General features: G+C 33.7%; 1 protein-coding gene across 8 annotated transcripts in view; it reads left to right on the top strand.

Moving 5' to 3' along the window:
- arhgap4b (Rho GTPase activating protein 4b) overlaps positions 1 to 24,414 on the top strand; it is a 73,250-nt gene that overhangs the window by 35,568 nt on the left and 13,268 nt on the right. For 4 of the 8 annotated variants that reach the window (XR_012398451.1, XR_012398450.1, XM_073938787.1 and 1 more), the window contains 12 exons: positions 203 to 304; positions 388 to 573; positions 2,624 to 2,708; positions 6,097 to 6,124; positions 6,473 to 6,569; positions 18,066 to 18,093; positions 18,304 to 18,364; positions 18,558 to 18,635; positions 20,856 to 20,984; positions 23,694 to 23,799; positions 23,889 to 24,119; positions 24,263 to 24,318. Coding sequence is in view for 6 of the 8 variants with exons in the window: in XM_073938787.1 (XP_073794888.1) it covers positions 2,679 to 2,708; positions 6,097 to 6,124; positions 6,473 to 6,569; positions 18,066 to 18,093; positions 18,304 to 18,364; positions 18,558 to 18,635; positions 20,856 to 20,984; positions 23,694 to 23,799; positions 23,889 to 24,119; positions 24,263 to 24,318 (844 nt within the window). In the remaining 2 variants the exon portion in view is untranslated. The remainder of the gene's footprint in view (positions 1 to 202; positions 305 to 387; positions 574 to 2,623; positions 2,709 to 6,096; positions 6,125 to 6,472; positions 6,570 to 18,065; positions 18,094 to 18,303; positions 18,365 to 18,557; positions 18,636 to 20,855; positions 20,985 to 23,693; positions 23,800 to 23,888; positions 24,120 to 24,262; positions 24,319 to 24,414) is intronic. The other 4 variants (XM_068216888.2, XM_005162108.4, XM_009296754.4 and 1 more) reach the window with 2 other exon arrangements.

Raw genomic sequence — 24,414 nt, 5'->3', positions numbered from 1 at the left:
ATTGATCAACAAATTCATCAGAATCGAATTCTTCCTCAATCCAATCCGCATCTGAAGTGTCATAGGACAATGAATACTATTGCTACAAATTGATGAAAAAAAGCTTTGAATCACAAGAGGAAATGGCTTGCTATGTTATATTACAAAAGAAAACACTTCTGTGTGTATGTCCTCATCCTGAGTGTGTGTGTGTGTGCGCCAGGTGTGTGAGGTGAGCGCTGAAGGCCAGGTGAGATATGAGCTCGATACCAGGTTCCAGCAGCTGCAGTCCAGACTGGCATCTGTTACCCTCGAAACTGATGAGGTAAACCGGTGCCCCTCACACTGTTATCTCAATTTATGCAGTGGATGTTTGTGGCAAATCCCATCCCTGTGAACTTCCTTCAGGTCAGCAAGACCCTTAAAGCAACCCACTCAAACCTGCTGGAGAGCGTCTGTGATGACGACTGCAACCCCGCTCCAGATGCCTCCAGTACCCCGTCAGTGGAGGGCACTGCGGACGGCACAGGAACAAAGCCCAGTCTCGCCAAACGTAGAGCCAATCAGCAGGACACCGAGACTTTCTACTTCACGGTAAGGAACTCAAGCACTGTCCACCTCATTTAACAATGTGGAAGTTAGCTGTGTGTTTTTTTTTGTTTTTTTTTTAATATTGAAGACATCCCATTCATTTGCCGCATTGAAGAAAAAGTCGTTTTTTTACTTAGAAATTGCAAACACATTTTTACAAGCTCTTACAAAGCAACTGCAAGCAAATATTGAATTAATTCTGAAGATTTAATCATGTTTAATGTGAAAACTAAAATTGTAAAATTCCAATTACGTTTCTTTATTTAACAAGGTTTAAAAAACATTGATATTTAGATCTTATTTACAAGGGTGACCTGTCCAAGAGGTCTGCAGCATGTGACTTTTTATAGAAATGGTTTTATATATAAGGTTTCCGCGGGGTCTTAAATCCCATAATCTAAATTTTATGCCTTAAAAAGTCCTAAATTTTGAGTCCTAAATTTAATATTTATTATAATGGTTTAATTATTTTCCTTACAGTAACATTTGTTCAAAAAGTGCTCCATGTCTGAGAACATGGACCTAGACAGATAGATTTAGTAGATTTACTTTTTATAGTTTTTAAAATTTTTACTAAATTTTTCATTGTTTAAAATGTATTTTAATGAAAGTTTATGTTGGAAAAAAGTGTATGGATACAAGTAGAGCTTGCTTGTTTTTACACAGTATTTAAAATATTTTGCTATGAAATATCTAAAATATCTATATTTTATTATTAGTTTATCATTGCATTATCAAATGTATTAAATTATATATTTGTTTTGATGATGCAAATAAAAATGTCTTCCATCTAGGTCTTTGAAACCCTGTATGTATGTGTTTGTTTTTATTTACAGTTTTACAGTCTTTTTCCCCCAGTGTATGTGAATAACCAGAACAATAGAAAAGTGCTGTTAAATAAAATAAAACTTTGTCCTACAAAGTTATGTGTTTATAATTATGAGAGTACATTAAAATAATCATATGTTACTTGTGTTTTTTCCCTTCTATTTCAAATTTTAATTGAATTTGTCGTTTTTATTATTGATTGTAAAGTGCTTTGGATGAGCTATGTTTGTGTTAAAATTGTGGTCTATAAATAAAGTTTGCCTTGCCTAAAATAATATTATAAAAATGACCAGACTGCAGAATCAAGCTGTATATAAACAGTGTGTTTTGTACCAGAAATATGTGAGCACTCTTATATTCAGCAAGGATGCATTAAATTGATTAAAAGTAACAGTAAAGAAATTTATAATTAACAACATGTATCTATTTCAAATAAATGTTGTTCTTTTAAACATTTTTGAACTTGCTAGAGAATTCTGAAACTGTTTTAAACTGGAAGAATAATTGCTAAAAATGTCACTTTTTACCATATAAGGAATTAATTGTATTATAAAATATATTACAATAGAATTTATTTAGTTTTAATTTTACTGTATATGATAAATATCATTGCTTTTTTGTTAAGACATACAGCCTTACACATAAAAAATCTATTCATATTTTTGAACTGTAGTTAATATATTTAATGAAATGTTTAACCTTTTTGCATTTCACTGCAGTCTGGCTGATGAGCTCATAAATGTACACCTAGTTAATATGAGAATGTATTACTGTAAAATGGTTATATTGAAAGCATCGAAACCATTTTGAACAGTAACAATACTATTAAAGCTACCACAATCATTTAAATTAAAGATCTCAAACTTAATTCCTGGAGGGCCACAGCTCTGCACAGCTTAGCTCCAACCACCTCCAATTCCACCTGCTTAATAGACTCTAGTAGTCTTGAACACCCTGATTAGTTGAGTTTGATTAGTCTTGGAGGAAATTTGCACAGAGTTGTGGCCCTCCAGAAATCGAGTTTGAGATGTATGATTTAAATAGTATAGCTTATCACAAAAAAAAAGCCATTAAAATAATAACTGAACTTTTATATGGTTGAGTAACTCTTTTTGCCAAGATAGTGATCATTGAAATCAAATAGCAAGAAACAATAAGTACTCTAATGACTGAAGATAGAATGTTCATTCATTTATTCATTCATTGGATGTGTTTGTGTTTTCAGAAAGTGAAGGAGCATGTAAGTGGCAGCTCTCTGATCTCGAAACTCCAAGCCAAGCATGACCTACTTAAAGAGGCCATACAGAAAGGTAAGTAACCACAGCTAATCAGCTCACAGCTAAGAAATAGAAATCTAAGAAAATACATGCATGTGTGAAAGTGGCTTTTGTCCTAATAAAACATTGCTTTAACTTAATATTGAGATATATTTTGTTCTAACTGATCAGAAGTGGATAAATTGGGGTGCAAAATAAATCTTTAATAATTTGGATGTGTCAATGTTCAACTATTTCTAGAGCTAGTCCATTAAAATCGACTACACACCATCAAAATACTCTTCTGCTCACTGACTTTTTCTTGAAGGGACAGCTCACTAAAAACTGGATATTCTGTCCCCACACTTGTTCCAAACTTGTTGTAGTTAAGTTTTTTTTTTGTCCAACACAATGGATGTGTTTGGATGTCAGTGCTTTTCAACTTTCTTCAAAATATCTTCTTTTATGTTAAACAGAAGAAAGCCACTCATAAAGGCTTGAAATCCCTTAAGGGCCAGTAAGTTTTCTTTTTTGGCGCTCTAGTAAGTCTGATTTAAACGAGAAATGAAAAGTTAAAAGCGCAATGTTATCTTACAAGTCCTGATTCTAGCACAAAACCACAGGTGCTCAGTGTTGTTTTGCAGCTCTATAAGCAGAAATGGAAACTTCTGCTCTCACTATTGTTTTCTGCCGTCTCATTTTGTGTTCATATGTAAATTGCACAAGTTTTATTTCACAATATTAAACTGAAAGATCTGAAAAGGCCTATACTGTACATACACCCTCCATAGAGAACTGGGCTAAAATTGACAAAAGAGATGGATTAATACACCAAGTATAAACAAGAATCACTGTAAAACCCATTGAGTTAAATTAACCTAAACCATTAAAGCAAACCAATTGCGAAACCAAATGGTTTGAGCAATGTAAACTTATAAATATTAAATCAGATTCACTTATATTATTTGAGTTGATATCGTCAAACATTTAGAGTATAAGTAACTTAAACATTTTAAATTCAGTTAATAAATCTGTATGAGTTCAGCTAACTTAAATGAATTAAGTCTGAATAACTGTAGAGCTACCAAAATGGTATTTGGAAACTGATTGCGGTAAATGGTTTAAGTTGACTGAACTCAAATGAACACAATAATGTTTCTACCTCATCTACTTGTGATCCCATTGACAAAATCTCATTTAGTACCAGGGGCCTGTACCATGAGGTTGGATATTAGCTGGCTAGCCAGCTGAGTTTCAGTTTAGTTTTCACCAATTCTAGGATTTAGGTGCCATGAAGAAGCTCTACTTTAATCACTCTTAGGCCCAATCCCAATTCTACCCCTTAGCACTTCCCCTTACCCCTATTCCTCGTTTTGCACATTCACATGAAGGGTTAGGGGTGTCCCAGTTCTCTTTAGCTTGAAGGCGTAGGGCTAAGGGGAAGAGGCTAGACAGCTCTTGAAACTGAGATTTTTTTAGGACCACACTCGAAATCAAGGGGTAAGAAAATTTCCCAGAATACACCAGCTACAACTGTTTTAATACATTCATTACAGTGTTTATGTTTTACCATCATAAAAATGCTAAATTTTGCTATCTATAATCCATAATAACTCATGTATAGCAGTCCCACAACATACTTTCACATCTGACACTCGATGACACTGGAATACCGTGTCAGAAAAGTCTAGTGGCTGGGAATGTTACAGTTATGATCTTATTGCCGCATTTTATGGTTATGATAACATGATATCGTTACCTTCAGTGATTTCCTGAAGATAAATACCAAAAAAAGAATGAAACTAGAATAACTACAGCAGTCGCGATCGTTGAACTCATATGAAGCAAGAGATCATGATGACATATGATGATGTGTGCCGGTGTTGTTGTGGTGTACCATTTTTAAGGGGTATATTTTTAGGAGTACAAAAATAGAATTGGGATTGGGCCTTAGTCACCATAGTATTCTCTGCTGGGCAGACAACCAGCTCTGTGGCAGGTTATGTTCTAGTTTAGTGATCACAAAGAGTGAGGGTTTGTGTGCAAGTTTAGCCAGCCTTACTAGCTGATGCATGCCTTTCAGGAAGCTGGCAATCCACAGACGGTATTAACCCTCCTGTCGTGTTCACCTCCCGCCCCTTACTTTAGTGTTCCCGGTCAAAATTGACCAATGGCTTTAACTGCTGTTATATTAGCACTAAAGCATTTTTTATTCCACATTTTTATTCCACATAATTTAGCTGTGATCAATGCCTCAAAGCAGTGTATAACATGAATTTATAGAATTAGTCATAAACTGCAGACTACAGCGAAATTATACAAATAGTGAGTGAGTTGGCATGGTGTACAGTAAATGGGGATGTTTTATGTCTGATGGATGAATTATAGTGAGGATACTCATTCATTTCCTATGGTGGTCACTTTTGACCGGGAACTTCGCAGGTGTAACAAGATTGAACTAAAACACTCAAACTTCAATGAAAGAGATGATCATCACTCTTATATGTTCAAATGCATATAGTGTGGATGGTATCATTATGCCTTGAGGAAAGCAGATGTAAAACACAAAGTTCAAGAGTGATTTAAGTTGTAAATCGGTCAGATTTGACCATACCACGACAGGAAGGTTAAAGGCCACACTGAAGTCCACATAAAGCTTAATAATGACGAATTGCAGTCCACAAAAATAATGAGATAAAGCTTAAAAAAGGATTACCCGTGTGCTTAGATATTTGAGTTTTTCTATAGCTTGAGGGCAGATGGAACTGTCACAAGTTTGAGTCTTGGTACTGGCTGGGATTGTATGTGTTGGGAGTAAATAACCAGCGCTCTCACTACCCTCAATACCATGGCTAAGTTGAGTCCCTTAGCAAGGCACAGGTTCCCCACTGCTCCGAGTGTATGTTGACGTTGTGTGTGTGCACTTGGATTGATTAAATGAAATGCAGAGCACAAAACTTTCAAGTATGAGTCACCATACTTGGCCACATATCATGACTTTCACTACCTACACATTATAAACTATGCTAATTGCCTTCAGTTACTCTAATAAAACAAGCTTTTCTCTTTCAGCTTTTTCAAAAATTGCTTTGTATTGTTCAGTCTTTCAATCATTGGCTGTCTCTCTGCCTTCATCTGCAAGTGCCCATGAACTCGGGATCAAAGTTAACAGAGAAAGCTGATGATTAGCATCATGGAACCAACAAAGCCTGATTGCACAGGATTGGTTTTGTCAATTTAAAACTAATCCTGTATTCCAGAACTTGTTTAGCCACCATTATGGTACAGGCCCAGGTGTAAAAATGGTTTAAATTGACTTGCCACAAAAAAAAGTTACTACCGTTTTAATTGTAGCATCTTTACTGAATAGCATGCTGCAGAAAGTGATTGATGGATTAACAGTCAACTCATTTTCCCCTCTCTTTTTCTCTCTGTTTCGCAGCTGAGGCCATTGATAGCGACCCCTCCAGGTACGTCTCCCTTCCCATCTGTCTCTCTGTAGCTATATGCTGTTCACAGTCGTGTGCTGACAACACTGGCCGCCATCCAGCAAACATCTGCTCTTGTTTCCTGGCCAGCGGTCTTTGCGTGCTCAGCACAAATTGAGACGGATCCATTGAGAAATGTTGGGATCAGTTTAAACACCTTGAACAAACGCCTCAGTGCGGGATTAGATAAACAGAGTGTGCGCTGACTGTGTTTGCATGTTCTACAGTGTTGTTGTCTGTTCTGTGTGAATTACTGTGATGTTAGCATGTTTGCATGAGTTCACTGATGCCATAGTGTCACAGTGGAGTGCCGGTGTATATATTTCCCAGAATGCAGCCTGGTAGGGCAGTGCGTGTGCGGAAAGCCAGGCCCTGCTCCCAGTACAACCACAAACTCTTCTCTGGAGACATGCTCTCCTTCATTCAGGTATAGCCCCTGGGGCTGACGGTCCTGCAATGTCACAGATAGACTTCTGTAATGCTCCTGCCGTCTTCCTTTAACTCCATTCCCTCCGTGGCTTCCTTAACACTGCTGCCTCATTCTCACTGTGCTTTTGCTCTGCTGTGTTGCGTTTGTTTAAATTTGATATGGCTTTGAGCATGGCTGTCCTTCTGTCTGATTATTGCTCGGAAGTCATTAATGCATCTGGTGTAAGAATGTGGGTTGATAGCTCATGTTGTGCTATTTTATTGATGATATTGGGGTGGTCCTGTAGTAGGATTAAATCCATTCACAAACAAAAGTTTTTTTTTTGTCATAGTATACAGTATATTCTGAAATGGTTAGTTAAAAAAATATTGTCTCTCTAAATTCCCAACTTTCTGCCACTGAAGAAAATGCTTTTCTTGTCTAAATATCTAAAAATTCTTCAATCAAAAAGCATTTTCTAGACAAAATATTGTCTTGTTTTTTTAAATAAATAACCAGAATTAGTTTAGCATTTTTCCTTTAAAAAAAGCTAAATAATGCGATGGGGTGAGCAAAATTAGTGTGGTTTTCGATTTAGGGATGCAAAGATGAACTGATTTCACTATTAATCACGCTTTTATTCATCACGGTTAATAAATCGTAAAGGCTTCTCAACCCTGTGTTTTGCACGGAACAAAACTGCTGCAACTTAAAGTTAAACTGTAGAAAAAGTCAAATAATGGCAGTTAAATGACAGAAATTTACCGTAAAATAACAGGCGGTAAATGACAGAAATTTACCGTAAAATAACAGGCGGTAAATTACAGAACTTTACTGTAACATAACTGGCAGTAAATTACAGAAATTTACTGTAAAATAACGCTGTTAAATTACAGAAATTTACTATAAAATAACAAGTGGTAAATTACAAACATTTACCGTAAAATAACAGGCGGTAAACTACAGAAAATAAATAAGGGCAAGCAGATATTGAGTATTTTTGCAAATTTGTTATTTCTAATGGAGGCTCGTGGCTTATGTACATATATTAGGATCAGCATGCTCACATTTGCCAGGTGCACCTAGTTAAAAGAATGCTGCGAGCACACTGCGAGTCAAGTTACAAGAACTGGAGCGATCAGCTATTTTGTATGGAATATACACATTTCTATTTCAAAGAGAAAACAAAAATACAAAATGAAAAATACTAAGCAATTTTGTAATATAATTGATCAAAAGTATCATTCAGACAGAGGTTCAGCAGCCTTTGACTATTTGTTTTCTCTAACCCTTTAACTGCCTGGTATACCAAATGGTTGACATTTTAAATAATAAAAATTCATTTAAAGTCAATAAAAAAATAATAAAAAGATGTTTAAAGGATGAATGACTGTTTTAAATAATGGTTTACACACACTGCATTGTTGGTTTACAAAATAATCGAACCTGTTGCTCTACTACACTTGATTTTGGTTTAACTGTAAAAAACAAGAAAACATGTTAAATGAGAATCTGAAATATTTCATGGCATACTTAAAAAAATAATGATGACGTTTTCATAGTATATGTATTAATTTGAGTGTTTTTACCATAAACCAACATATCAACCATTTGGTAGAGGCTTATATTTTTAGAAATTATGGGATGTGTTGAAAAAGAATGCATCAAGTGCTTAGCAACATTAGGAGTTAAAAAAAGCAATCCAAATGTTTTCTTGGTGGGGGGGGGCAGTTAAAGGGTTATCTACTTAGCTAATATGTAGCTTAGATTTTAATTAGACAAATACACTTATTTTTTCATTGTTCTGTCATTTATTTTCAATGTAAAATTATTACTTATTTTTAAATACCAAAACCTTTTTCACTTTTTTTAAGTCCTAAGAGAACTGGACTATTGTTTGTTTGTTATGTGCTGTGTTAATTGATTACTGAGCAGCAATTAATTAGACTTTAAAATATAAGTTTTTCTTGTGATTAGTATTGTTTTAAAATTAATGAATACATAATAATCGTGATAACCTTAAAACCGTGATTATTCCTCAGACTATAACTGTACAAACAAAAACATAATCGTAGTATTCCTATTTCATTTTGATTTAAGATTAATTTACTTACCCCATTTTGCTTGCTTTAAGGAAAAACTCACTTAATTCTGGCTAATTATTTCTGAAAACAAGATAATATTTTGTCTAGTAAATGCTTCTTGATTTAAGAGTTTTTAGATATTTGGACGTGAAAATTGATTGGTCAATAGCCCAGTGTGTTGCGATTGATCTACGACTTTCATTACCTGTCAGAAAAGAAAAAAAAACTCAGTGTCTTATTTGAATTTCATCTCCAAAATCTTAAACAGAGACCTTGTTTATACCCGTTATCAGGATATGTTTTGGTCATAGCTGCCGATAACTTAGTGGTCAGGGCACCGACATACAGTACTGAATATATATATTATTTTTGTCCCAAAAATAGTTTTTAAGAAACTAAAAACTGCTTTTATTCTATCTAAAATAAAACAAATAATCAGACATACTGTGAAAAAATTCCTTGATCTGTTAAGCATCATTTATGAAATATTTAAGAAAGAAAAAAGGAGGGACTAAACATTTTGACTTCAACTGTATATATAAAATTGGTTGAAATTTTTTCAAATAGTTTGTAATTTTTCCCAATATTTCTCATAAATCTAACTGTATTATCCTTCTATTTCTAAAGATGTTCATTGACTAATTATTTTAATAAATATATCCATTTAATAAATCTGTTTTGTACTAATGCACCAAAATATATAACCTGTATTCACTGAGAAATGGATAAAAATATTCATTTTCAAAATGGGGTGAACTCAATGCTGTGCACTGTACTGTTTATAGCACAGTTGAATAGAGACTGTCATGAATTCACAAGCCACACCCCTCCAGAATACTGTATTTGAGGCTCAAAGTAGACGCTGTTTGTGGGCAGCCAATGAAGACCACAGAACGACGTCATGCAAATGTGTTATTATAGATCTACATAGATCAGCTATGGAAATGAAACTGAAAATGTTCTAACCACTCATTTCAGCAGTTCAGATTCAGTTCTTTCTTTTGAGAGACGTTCATTTTGATCTCTGAGGCTTTGCAGACCGTTTACAATCTCAAACACCTTAAATAAAAGATGCATAACAGGGGCGCTTCTGGTGCGTTAATTTACAGTAGCTTGTAAATCTTCATGGGAATGTTAGATAATGAGAACATGTATGGAGATAATATGAACTCTGCATGCTTCTCTTGTGAGGTTAGAGACACTGGCACGGTTTGCATGATGGTGTGACGATTCTTATTTGAAATGACATGCTACGCTATTTCCATAAAGTGACATGGCTGCTTATTAAATCAGGGGAGACAGATTTCTCTCCAGGCATCTGTGCAGCCTAATAATCCATGTTCTAGCCAACACGAATGTGTGCTCACCTGTGTGTGTTTGTGTGTGAGAGAAAGCAGAAGCATGCGTATTTTTGTGTGCATGTGTGTTTGTGAGAGTCATAGTACTGTTTTCTGAATACTGCAGTCGTCACTACCCAAGCCTCTTACATGACAATGCGATGCTGTGAGGATTGTATTTAATGTTGCGTTCAATTTATGACTTGTTAAAAAACGTGTTGTGCTTTTCAAAATACTGCCAAAAGTCAGCAATAGGGACAGGTCAGATTCTCAATAGTCTTTGGTATTGCTTTTTGCTGTGTTCTTTTTTTCCATTGGGGAAGAAATCCAGTCACTTGAAGCATTTTGAATGTTGCTTACTGGATAAAAAAAAAAATTGCATATAACTAGAAAAGTAACATTTTAAGACAAACTTTATGGTGTCTTGAGAAAGCCTAGACTGAAAGCTTGAAGTAGTTTTGAGGTTTTAATAACTGAAGTAGTTTTAAGAAGTTTGAAACCGTTGGCATAGAGAGATAATAACACATATGTTAGCATGTTTCTCTTTAGACGGTTGATAGGAGGTTCTAAGTGTTTGCTATGTTGTTGCTAAGTGGTTGTTAGGGTGTTCTGAATGGTTGCTAAGGCATTGCTATGGTATTGAGTGGTTGGTAAGGTGTTGCTAGGGTGTTCTGAGGGGTTGCTAGGCGGTTGCTAGGGTGTTCTGAGTGGTTGCTAAAGTGTTGCTGTGCGGTTGCTAAAGAGTTCTGAATTGTTGCTAGGTGGTTGCTAAGGCATTGCTAAGTGGTTGCTAAGGTGTTGCTAGGTGGTTGCTAAGGTGTTCTACGTAGTTTCTAAGGTGTTGCTAGGTGATTGCTAGGGTGTTCTGATAGGGTTCTAGGTGGTTGCCAAGGTGTTGCTAGGTGGTTGCTAAGGTGTTGCTTGGTGGTCGCTAAGGTGTTCTAGGTCATTCATTAGGTGTTTGTAGGTGGTTGCTTATGTGTTGCTGGGTGGTTGCTATGGTGTTGCTAGTTGGTTGCTAAGGTGTTGCTAGGTGGTTGCTAAGCTGTTCTAGGTATTTGCTAAGGTGTTGCTCAGCGTTTGCTAAGGTGTTCTTGGTCGTTGCTAGGTATTTGCATGTTTCTAGTATAAACTATTTGTTGTTAGCATTAATTTAGTATGAATTCGCATATTGCTAGTAATTTTATAGTATGAATTAGCATGTTGCTAGCATGATCAGTATGTTTGTTGGTATGTTTCTAGTATGTGTTGGTTTGTTGTTAGTTTGTCCAATGTAAAGTAAATATCAGTTTTTTTTACAATGGAAGTCTATTTGTAGGAGGAGATGCGTTCTTAAAATAGTCTAAGAAGATGGAAGAATGATACGTTTATGTAGTATAACAGTATGTTGGCTTTCTCAAGTGACCATAATAATATACTAATAATACAGTATATATTCTCTTTAATCCACACTAGCTCCAATAGTACAACAGACAGACAAAACAATATCAAACCACACAATATACCTCAAAAAAGACAGTAATGCCAATGTTTCATTAAAGGTGACTGATGACGCAACTCAGTAAAGATTTATCAACAACTTTAAAATGCTACTCTGAGAATTCTCTAATGGACAGATAAACTTATGGATCAAATTTCTCATCAAAGCACAAAATGATCTTATCTGACAAAATAATTAACTTTCACTACACCATCTGTGTTTTAAAGAAGAATCCTCAAACAATAATTGTATGCAAGCTGCAGCTTATGGAGACTCTTTTTTTAAAATAAATTATACTACAGAGGAGCTGTGTTTAAAGACCTGCATTAATAATATCATAATAACATACTGACATGCACATATATGAGTATTTATAGTTTTTTAAAATAGATTTTATTTATTCATCCACCTTTTGTTTATGTATTACGTAATATGATAATAATGAATGAAATTAAATTGTATTGATATATTGTATCGTTTAATTTATAATGGTAACATAATTAAAGGGATAGTTTACCTAAAAAAGAAAATTGTGTCATCACTTACTCACACTTTACTTCTTCTAAACCTTTATGAGTTTCTTTTGTCTGTTGAACACAAAGGAAGATATTTTGAAGAATGCTGAAAACCTGTAACCATTGACTTCTATGGAAGTCAGTAATTACTGGTTTTCAGCTTTCTTTAAAATATCTTCATTTGTTTTTCAATAGAAGAAAAAAACTCAAAGTTTGAAACCACTTAAAGGGGGAGAAAATTACTTTTTTTTGAGGTGCACTCTTTGAATAAACTAAATATTTCATATATAACATAACTATATATATATATATATATATATATATATATATATATATATATATATATATATATATATATATATATATATATATATATATATATATATATATATAGTATACAAAGACCAAGTGCATCTTTATTTATGCTATATGGTCTTTGGTTATTGAGCTTTTTTTGTTCCATTTATTTTCATATGATTAAAGTTAAACTTGTGTCTTGTAAAGGAAATGTCGTTTTGGAGCAAGGCAATGAGTTTTGTAGAATCATACGAGGCTTCTTTTAGCCATTGCTCTGCCGACATTAGTGTTTAATAAACTAAGATTAAGGCTCAGAGCGGTTTCAAGATTTGGCACTCTGATAGCACTGCATGGGGAACTCCGGACTTCAAACTAGCAAGTCTGTTGAGCTTCTATTATCAAGAGTTGGTGCACTGCTAAAGTCTGCATCAGCTGCTACTTAAACTGTCTGCCTTATTTACACTTATGATGTACTTGGCTCATTAGTGTCCTTAGCAGTGCAGAGACTCTACAACACCCTGCTGAAAAGACCAGCATGCTTTCAGATCAGTGACACTATATGTGCTTTAAACATGATGCATTTAAGTTAATGTGTTGTTTAAGGGTTTAGAGACACTACTGCTCAATAGGTTGGAATGATTTATTGATGTTTCTGAAACTGATGCTCAACAAAACTCAATTTTTGTGTTGAGAAATATAATAATTGTGTGAAATTTGTACAAATGTGATGTGGCAAAAATAAAGTTGATAATAATCAGAAATGAGTTTGAGCAGCAAAATAGCATATCAGAACTAGCTCACAGACAAACTTTATGGTGTCTTGAGAAAGCCTAGTCTGAAAGTTTGGAGTAGTTTTAAAATTTAAATAACTGAAACAGTTGGCATAGATAGATAGCTACATATATGTTAGCATGTTTCTAGGATAGATTAATGTCACTAGCATGTTTCTAGTATAAATTAGCATGTTGTTATAAATTTAATATGAATTGGCATGTTGCTAGTATATTTATAGTATGAATTAGCATGTTGTTAGTATGTTTCTAGTATGGATTAGTATGGTAGCAGGTTTGCTAGTATGTTGCTTCTATGATTAGTATGTTGTTAGTTTGATTTGGTATGTAGCTAGTATGTTTATAGTATGAATTAGCATGCTGCTTGTATGATTAGTATGTTTCCAGTATGGAATAGTATGGTAGCATGTTTGTTAGTATGTTTCTAGTATGGATTAGTATGTTAGTATGAATTGGTATGTTGCTAGTATGTTTATAATATGAATTAGCATGCTGCTAGTATGATTAGTGTGTTTCTAATGCGGGTTATATTGTTAGTATGAATTGGCATGTTGTTAGTTTGTTCAATGTAAAGTCAATGGCAGGTTTTTTTTTTAACAATGGAAGTCTATAGGACAGTTGCTAAGGTGCTGTAAGTGGTTGCTAGGGTGTGGCTAGTGAGTTGAAAGGTCATCAGTGATTGACAGATTGGTAGTCTGAGTGAAATTAGCCCAACTTTAAGTTAGTCTGTATGACAGTCTGGCGGAAAGTTATAAGGTCATAAAGTTTGGTCTAATGTTAAGTCAATGGGAGTTTTCTGAATTTTCCAGGTCAGTTTTTGGATCAGTTGGAAAAGATAGAGCAACATGAGTCAGACCAGTTTGGAGGTTTGGTGTTATTTTGGTGGTTGTAGTATGAACGGTCTTGGAGGAGATGTGTTCTTAAAATAGTCTAAGAAGAAGAAGAAGATGGAAGAATAATAAGTTTATGTAGTATGACCGTGTGTTGGCTTTCTCAAGCCACTATAATGATTTCTCAGTGATCACGTGACAATGATGTTTGTTGTAGTCATGATAAAAAATCTGCATTTTAAACTATTCAAAATGAAAAGCATTTTTTTTTACCAATATTACAAAAATATTTAAATTTTGAAATATAAATATATCATATAAATATAAATATAGTGTTCACAATAGTAGTGTCCTCATCAGTCAGTAATGGTCATCCAGTCAAGAATTTAGTGCTCGAACATCTTTGCCCATTTCGTCTTACAATGACAGTAATTTCCTTATTGTTCAGCATGCAAACTGGACATTACATTTATTTATTCATTTATATTTAAAACGTTTTAAAATTCATAAACATTCAAAACATTTCACATATAGACACTTTTCCACATTTTTCAATAATCATTTGTACATTTTTAGTGTTCATTGCAGTGTGGCAAATCAATTTAAGCTTTCAGACATTCACCTAGTCTCCAAGTAAAAAGAATAGTCCAACCTAAAATGTAGATATGCTATTATTTTAACCATCGTCAGACCATACAAGATGTATTTTTCTTATTCAGTTGAGTATTAAAGGAGTCACATTAAATCCAATATAAAATTAAAACCACTAATAAGGGTAAGTTTTGTTTTAGGAATTGAGATGTATACATCATCTAAAAGCTGAGAATGTAAGCTTTCCATTAATGTTTTGGAATAATGTTTGGCCGAGATTAAACAATTTGAATATCTGGAGTCAGAGATAAAAAACAACAACTAAATATTGAGAAAATAAACTTTTAAATTAAGTTCTTAGTAATGCATATTTCTGATAAAAATGTTCTGATATATTTACTGTAGGAAATGTACAAAATATCTCATTCATACAGTCTATTTTTGGCTCTTGCCACAAATAAATCTGCAAAACATAAGACTGGTTTGTGGTCTAGGGTCACATAAAGGCAAGACAAAATGAACACTTGCTACATCATGAGTGGTGAGGTGAGTAAATCAACAGCAAACCATCATTTTCAAACATCAGTTCGACCTTGTACTCAAAGCAATACTTTCCATTTCAAGTCAAGGGTGATTTAATGTTGGTTTGAGCGTGACAAAAGGCATATATGGTTAAATTGTCAACCATCAACCAGTATGTTGAAGCTATTCAGGGATGCTAATCTTGCTAGTTAAACTGTTTAGGAAGCCTACAGGGATGTCAGCCTCCAGCAGACAGCATATGCTAGTGAGCAGTCCTGCTAGTAGTTTCCGCATGGTGTCTCTATTCTCTGAAATCCCCACCGTGAGGCTCTCTGTCCCTCTCTATTCCTGGGAGCTCAGGCCTATAGAGCACTGCTCTGCCATCTGGCTCTCTCTATACGCCACCGTAAACTACTTCCCCGTCCATTCACCTCCATTCTCTCACACTAGCTTCTGTTTGTTGTAGAGGAGTGTCTAACAGTGTCTGCTGCATCCTGCATTAGCAATGGCTGGTGTATCTCTTCATCTTAAGTGGACAGTAAATCTATTGGGCATGCACTCTCATTACACCACTAATAATTGGATAATGCAGTCAGTGCCAAAGAACTGCTTTGCCAACAATACTTTTGTTTGATTGATTGATCAATGCGTGTAGCCCTGTAAAATGGACTTTTTTGTCTAAGTGGGGTGAAATGAGATTTAGGAGCAATGTTGAGATCGAGCTGTACTACTTTAACATTGTTTCTGACACTAAAAGATGCCTAATTTGTTAACAGGCATAGTTCTTTGCTGATGTATTTTTATTGAAATTGGTTGTGTGGATTTGATTAGGGCTTTAGTTGTGTAACAGGCATGAACTATTTTTGGCTGTTTACTAATTTATGGCAGGTGGATTTGGTAAAGGGGCATTGTTGGATTGATTGGATAGAATTCTTGGTAGTGCAGTATGACTCATCCTGCGCTACTTACATTTAAATGTTGTTCTCCAAAGTGCGAAAAAACAAAAGTATATATATATATATATATATATATATATATATATATATATATATATATATATATATATATATATATATATATATATATATATATATATATATATATATATATATATRTATATATATATATATATATATATATATATATATRTATATATATATATATATATATATATATATATATATGTATATATATATATATATATATATATATGTATATATATATATGTATATATGTGTATATATATATATATATATATATATATATATATATATATATATATATATGTATATATATATATGTATATATGTGTATATATATATATATATATATACATACACATATATATATATATATATATATATATATATATATATATATATATATATATATATACATATATATACATATATATATATATATATATATATATATATATATATATATATATATATATATATATATATATATATATATATACATATATATACATATATATATATATATGTATATATATATACACACACACACACACACACACACTCACACACACAATAGTCACACAAAAGTTTTAATAACTCATTTCTAATAACTGATTTATTTTATCTTTGACATGATGACAGTAAATAATATTTGACTAGATATTTTTTCAGACACCTCTATACAGCTTAAAGTGACGTTTAAAGGCTTAACTAGGTTAATTAGGTTAACTAGGCAGGCTTGGGTAATTAGACAAGTTATTGTATAACGAATGTTTGTTCTGTAGACTATCGAAAAAGCTTATAGCTTAAAGGGCTAATAATTTTGACCGTAAAATGATTTTTAAAAACTAAAAACTGCTTTTATTCTAGTCAAAATAAAATAAATAAGACTTTCTCCAGACAAACAAATATTGTCAGACATACTGTGATAATTTCCTTGCTCTGTTAAACATCATTTGGGAAATATAAAAAAAAAAACATTCAAGGGGGGCTATTAATTCTAACTTCATATGGATATACAGTTGAAGTCAGAACTATTAGCCCTTTGAATTGTTCATTCTTTTTTACTTTACAGTACAATAAAGTTTCATTATTTAATGTGTTTTCTATCATGAAATAATAATGAACCATACTTTAAACAATATAGCATTTATTAATCATAGTTGAACATTTAGCATTGCATTATTAAAATCGAAAGTTTTAGGTTAAACAGCAGTGTGAGTTAACATAAATGAACAATGAACAGTTTTATTCTTATTAAAAATGATGAATATATACTATTATAAATGCATTGTTCATATTTAAACATTATCTAATGCAACCTTATTGTAAAGAGTTTCCGTTTATTTTGATAATGGCATCTGATTTTTTTAATCATCAATACAGTGATACGTTTACACAGGATTATTTGAGGAATATAAATAACATCGTTTATTTTTAGGTAATTAAAATTTGATTTTAAGCGTCTTTACTTTCACTTTGGAACAACGGAGTGCATTCATGCAAAATAAAATGTTAATTTCATAAAAAATTTGTCCAAACATTAGAAGGGTAGTGTTTATTGATCTAGGAGTGCACTAACATATAAATATATAAAATATGTAAATATATAAAAACATATAAATATATGAAAAAATAAATGGTCCAAACATAGACCCTTTGACAGCTGGAAGCATATTTGTACCTTTTTTTTTAATCCTTAAATGGTGCATATAAGTACATTAAGGTGCTACTTTGAACCATTGAGGGAGTGCACAAATGGGTACCCCAAGTGTTCACAAAAGGACTAAAAGAATGACATTTTATCCAGTGTTTAAGCACATTATTCTTGTCTAGCCAGATCTAAATGCAATCAGACCATCCCTGTGTTGCTTTTCATCTAAACTCCTTGTTCTCTGCTTTTGTCTTTCTCCCTCACCTCCAATTTTCTCCCCGTTTCTGACTGCTTTTGCTTTTGTTTGCTTTTACATCATCCTCTCCCCATTTTTCATGTTATGCCCCTTTCTGGTCATGCCACACGATCTTCTCTTCCTTTTATACGTGGCTCCTGTCTCTTTCTTTCCTTGCTTGGCTGGCTGTGACTGTAGAAGGAGAAGGCGGATGTCCAGGACGCAGGTACAGCTGTTTCCCCTGTCATGCATGCATCCGTTTGCGTCTCTTTGTATGGGTAAATGTATTTCTGTCCTCTTTTTTTGTGACTTCTTCCTCTTTCTTGGCACAATATGTTAACTATATATGTTTGTTTTTTGACTTTTGGGATTCTTATACAATTCTATCCCCTTTCAGATGTGCATAATTATTTTTATTCAATTTTCCTTCTGTCAGAGCTCAGGGCAGCAGATCCCCCTGGTGGTTGAAAGCTGCATTCGCTTCATCAACCTGCATGGTAAAAATGACAATTGAAAGACTTCATTATCATATTATTATTATAGATGCTTTTTTAATTATTAAATTAGTTCTGTACACAATTATTTGGCTTTAAAGTGTGATCAGTTAACATGCAATTCAGACTGCAATTATACCAGTAGCATAATTAACATTAAACAACTAATTATTTATGCTAATGTTTTTTTTTACAGGTCTTCATCATGAAGGCATTTTTAGGGTTCCTGGATCACAGACTGAAGTTAATCATATCAGGGATGCTTTTGAAAGAGGTATGAGTGTATTTAAGTCAATGAATACCTGGGCTTGTACCATATTGGTCTAATCAGGTACATATTTCAGTAAGTTTGCACTAGTCCTGGGAACTGAATAGTTTTGGAACAAATAAAGTAAAGTAAAAAGTCAAAGTAAAGTAAAAAGAAAGTAAAGAGGCAAAATGGAGGAGGCTCATTCTTTATCCTGGCGCTGCAGATGCTCTGTTTAACTGATTTCTCAATAGTGATATATTAAGTTTTTACAAAGTCCACCATGTAAATGCATAACATATCCATGGCGCGACACAACTGACTCTTAAAGGCAGTGGGAGATGAGACTCTAATTGGTTCAAAACACACCCATAACTTGTTAAGAGAATAAGCACAGCCCTGTTAGACCATGTGCCAGGACCTATAACTCTAAAATAAGGGTTGACATCTGTCTTTTAAAATATTGAATTGTCCCATTTTGAATCATTACGGGATGGGTTTTGTCCCGTATTTTTAAAAAATTTTTAAGGTAGCTTTTCATGCAATCGTTAGTCAATTGATGTCATCGTTAGTTTGATTGGACTTTTTAACTGTTGAGGGTAGGTCTTCTAAGCAGAGTCGGTCAAGTCTTGACAGAGAGTAATTGCAGATGCTTCCCCAGGTAACCCTCCGCATCTTTCAGAGCTTAAAAGCAAGCGACTGAAAAATACTGCAGAGAGTGGGAGGAAACAAATACCTTGCTGCAGAGTGTTAGACATTTTTATTAAGCCAACTGCACGATTTGTCGGAGAGCGTTCTCTGTGGTTCATGGTGGTCTGTTGGACAACATGCCTCTTGAGAGCAGCATTCCCACAATGAAAGAGCTTGCAAAAATCAAAGCAGTCAGACAGTTCTTCGTACTCCAAGTCTCTCCCGAAGCAGAAATGGTAATGACAGTGTAATCATTATCAACAATATTTAGGGTAATTGCTTAATAATGCTAAAAATGTGACTAAGTTTGTGAAAATATAGCTGGAGTCATTTTGTAATTTACTGTTTTCTACATGAATAATATATGTATTTAATATTAACTGAGTAAAACAATGTCAACAACTCAAATCAAAGGGAAATTAATGGCTACAATAAAACTTTATCTCAGAATTAGATTTGGCTGACACTGAAAAAAAATTCTGGTTGCCTTACTTGTTTAAGCTGAATCAAATTCACCACTGGCATGCTATTGGGCCTGTGATCACTGTGGTCTAGGCCGCCAAGGGTTATGGCCCCCGCTGCAGTATGCCTCCCTTATTTTTTTGTATCAAAAGTTGTAATCCTAGTTAGAATAGAACCATCTTAGTCTAATATTGACTTACATTTTCTTATGAAATAAGTGTTTTATTTACATATAGCCTTAAAGTGTCTTTTGAACACTTATGGCTTCAGTTGGTAGAAGACTAGATCTGCCAGTTTCAGGCCGAATATTTTCCTGGATCTCTGCAGGGTGTGATTATCCATCTGCAATGTAATGAACCATAATAGGGTTAGTCAAATTCATATTAACTTATTTTTTTATTATTATTTTACATTTTTATGATTAGTGTCAAACTATTTTCAGTTATTTTCAGCTATTTAAAGGGGACAAACATGAATTGTGAGTAAGTTTAGTTTCATAATTAAGCATTTGGTTAAAATGATTAATTATGAAAACTATATAGATAAGAGTAATACAAATAAACTTCTGATTCAACAGGTAAAGCTTTAAAATGGATAAAGCTATCTAAAAATATCACTGTACAAATATTCACTGCTTACATGGCAACATGTTTGAATTTGCCATGTAAATGAATTTCATTCATGTAAATGAATATTCTTCATATTTTTTTTATCTCCTTATGATCAATAAAGTAGTAAATCTTGAAAAATGAATCAGTCACTCGGTGTTGAAAGTCACATGATTGGCTGCCCGCTACCGATATCTTGCTTTCACACTTAAATAAATTCAAGATCAAAGTCAACAGAGAGATTTGCTGAAGAATCCCATAGTAAAGTAAAGAATGATTGCATTGATTTTGTCGGCTCAAAACGAATCCTTTAACTTTAATTTCTTTAGCCATGCTCATGCCACAGACCCCGGGTGAATTAAGAATAAGAATGTACCATACCGTTGTAAAATGGCAGTGTGTATACAATTGTATATTTTATATTCAGATATGCCTTTTCTTACAGTCTCCCGCCAACTGCTCTTGTTTGTGTGTTTTGGGTTTGCAGGCGAAGACCCACTCACTGACAGCGAGAGTGACATTGATTCAGTGGCGGGGGTCCTGAAGCTCTATTTCAGAGGACTGGAGAAACCTCTGTTCCCTGAGGAGAGCTTTAGCCAGCTCATGGAGTGTGTCCGTAAGAGGCCTTTCATCTGCTTCCACGTGACTGTGTGCATATTCAGACTCCAAGAAAAGCATTTCATCTGCATTAGAAAACAACATAAATAATGATGCTAATGCATTTCTTAGAACTTTACATTTTACAATTCATTTTAATCAACTGATCACAAAGTAAAACTGTTTAAAAATTTGGCATCTTTTATTCAGCAAGAGTGCATTAAATTGATCATAATTAACCATAAAGATATGTATACTGTAAATAAATAACTTTTAAATAAATGCTGTTCTAGCTAACTAAATATTAGTCAAATAAACTTTCACAAAAAAAAAAAATCACTTTCAATGACAGATTTTAGATTTTTTTGCCAACATTAATAATGCTTTGGATAAGTTAGAAGCAGAATTTTTTTTTGGATAATGGATTATGTTATGTTTATTGTCAAAAATCATACTATGATCATACTACACATACACATTTCTTTGTAAATACATACAAAACAGGCTCTAATATTCATAACAGCACACCCACATAATTATAATGATATATTTGTCATTTATTTAGCCTGCAGTCCTCAAAACAAAAACTGGAAAAAAAGTGATTATTATCAAACCTTAAAAAAATATAAAAATACAGTTGAAGTCAGAATTATTAGCCCCCTGTTTATTTTTTCCCCAATTTCTGTGTAACAGAGAAGATTTTTTCAACAAATTTCTAAACATAATAGTTTTAATAACTCATTTCTAATCGCTGACTTTTTTATCTTTGCCATGATGACAGTAAATAATATTTTACTAAATATTTTTTCAAGACACTTAAAGTGACATTTAAAGGCTTAACTAGGTTAATTAAGTTAACTTGGCAGGTTAGGGTGATTAGGCAAGTTATTGTATAATGATGGTTTGTTCTGTAGATTATCGAAAAATATATAGCTTTAAGAGGCTAATAATTTCGAATTTAAAAAAATTTAACTGTTTTTATTCTAGCCAAAATAAAACAAATAAGACTTTTTCCGGAAGAAAAAATATCATTAGACATACTGTGAAAATTTCCTTGCTCTGTTAAACATAATTTGGGAAATTCAAAAAAAAGGGGGAAAAGGGGCTAATAACTTACTTCAACTGCATATATTTAGGAAAAATTTGGAATTTTAATTGCTTACAAATTAAAATTGAAGAGATTAAATATTTTTAATCTTATACTTGAAGGTTATACTTGTTAACATTTTTAACAAGTCAGTTTTTCTTCTGAAACTCTTGAGGCTTACTATTTTTGTACAGAGTGTATAATACACATGTGTCAAACTTCTAGAAGGCCGTAGATCTGCACCGTGTCCAACCCTAATTAACCACACCTGATTAAACTAATTGATTCCTTCAGGCTTGTTTGAAACTTACTGGTTGTAAGTAAGTGTGTTGGAGCAGGGTTGAACCTAAACTGCCCCGTCCCGAAACTGAGTTTGACACCACTGGTATAATAGATTTATTAAAGGAAATGAGGATTAAATATTAGAAGTTATATAAAAATGAATCTTTTTGCCAATATTTAAAAAAGATCTCAAAAAATACAGTTAAAAAGACAAAAATGTCCATAAGATCTGTGCACTTCCGCTTATTCCAAATGTGTTTACTATTCTACAGTACAGTAATCATTATAAATATTATAAAAATAATTAATTAATATTTTAAAAGAAACAATTATGTCCATGAGGAAAAGTTTGAAAGAATCCTGCAAAAATGCAGTTTCCACAAACAAATGAAGCAACTCCTTTATTAATTAAGTCAACATTGATAGTAATTTATACCTTTTGAGCACCAAATTTGCATATTAGAAGGTTTTGAAAAGCATCTCGTGTCACTGGAGTATCGATGATGACTGATGAATGATTATTAATATTGATTTTTATATTTGTAAATATTAACGCAACATAACAGACAAAATAGTACAGACCCCATACCTTTAAATCAGGCATGTCCAAACTCGGTCCTGGAGGGCCGGTGTCCTGCAAAGTTTAGTTCCAACCCCAATTAGACACACCTGGGCTAGCTAATCATGCTCTTATTAGGCTTTCTAGAAACATCCTTGCAGGTGTTGAGGCAAGTTGAAGCTAAAATCTGCAGGACACTGGCCCTCCAGAACCCTGCTGTAAATGGATGGTTCACCCAAAAATGAAAATTATTATCATTTGCTTATCCTCCACTTTTTTCAAAACGTAAAGAGTTTCTTTTATCTGTTGACTGAAAAAGAAGATATTTTGAAGAATGTTGGAATGCAGACTCCCAAAGTATTTGTTTTTCCTATTGTGGATGTCAATGGCTGAAATTCTTAAGAATATCTTCATTTGTGTTATACCAGGAGTGCCCAAATGCGATCCTGGAGGGCTGGTGTCCTGCAAAATTTAGTTCCAACCCTAATTAGACACACCTGGGCTAGCTAATCAAGCTCTTACTAGGCTTGCTAAACATCTTTGCAGGTGTGTTGAAGCAAGTTTGAACTAAAGTCTGCAGGACACCGATTCTTCAGGAATAAGTTTGAACAGCCCTGTGTTATAACACCTTGAGGGTAATTTATAGTTTATAACCACACGAGTGTGAGTAAATGATGAGGATATTTCTCCCTTTAAGAATTACCATATATGTAATTTTTATGGCAAATTTAATAAGTTGCTTATATGAAAATAGTTTTAAATACAATGTGCTGACTAATTTCTTATGTACTTTCTCTCAGAAATGGAAAACATGACCGAAAAAGTAGCGCAGATAAAGTCAGTAGTGTCGTCCTATCCCAGACCTGTCATCATAGTGATGCGGTATCTCTTCGCCTTCCTTCATCAGTGAGTCCTGCTCTCCTTTTCTCAAAGACCGTTCCAAACCACATTGATCCAGTGTGTGACCTGTTTTGTTTGTATGCTTGTGTGTTCAGCGTCTCTCAGTACAGTGATGAGAACATGATGCAGCCGTATAATCTGGCTGTCTGCTTCGGGCCCAGTCTGCTCCGAGGCGTAGAGATGGGTGGTGACGAGGTGACCCTGGCTCCTCAGATCAATGAGCTGGTCAAAACCATGATCCTTCATCATGAGAACATCTTCCCAGGACCTTCTGAACTTCCAGGCCCCGTTTATGAGAAGTGCATGACTTTGGAGCAGGAGTACTGGTGAGTCTTAAAGCTTTGATATACTATTAAAAAAATTGCTTGGGAGTAAAAACACATTTAAAAAACCTTTAGAGATTTCTAGATTGATTGTAATGCAATGTCTTATAAATAATTTCAAAATCTGTTTTTTTTTTCTTTTTCAGTGAACCCATCACAGAGGAGGGCGAAGGAGACCCTGAACATCTTCCCAGTGAAGATGGTAAGAAAAGACCCAAATCACATCATGCAAATTTCATTTATTCCTTAGACGTTTGGAGTATTGCTAACCTTTCATGTTATCTTCTGTGTTGGGTTT

The sequence above is a fragment of the Danio rerio genome, chromosome 23 (genome assembly GCF_049306965.1).
Source record: "Danio rerio strain Tuebingen ecotype United States chromosome 23, GRCz12tu, whole genome shotgun sequence".
NCBI lineage: Eukaryota > Metazoa > Chordata > Actinopteri > Cypriniformes > Danionidae > Danio > Danio rerio.
The sequence above is the reverse complement of the archived record's forward strand: the minus strand, read 5'-3'. Positions and strand labels throughout refer to the sequence as shown.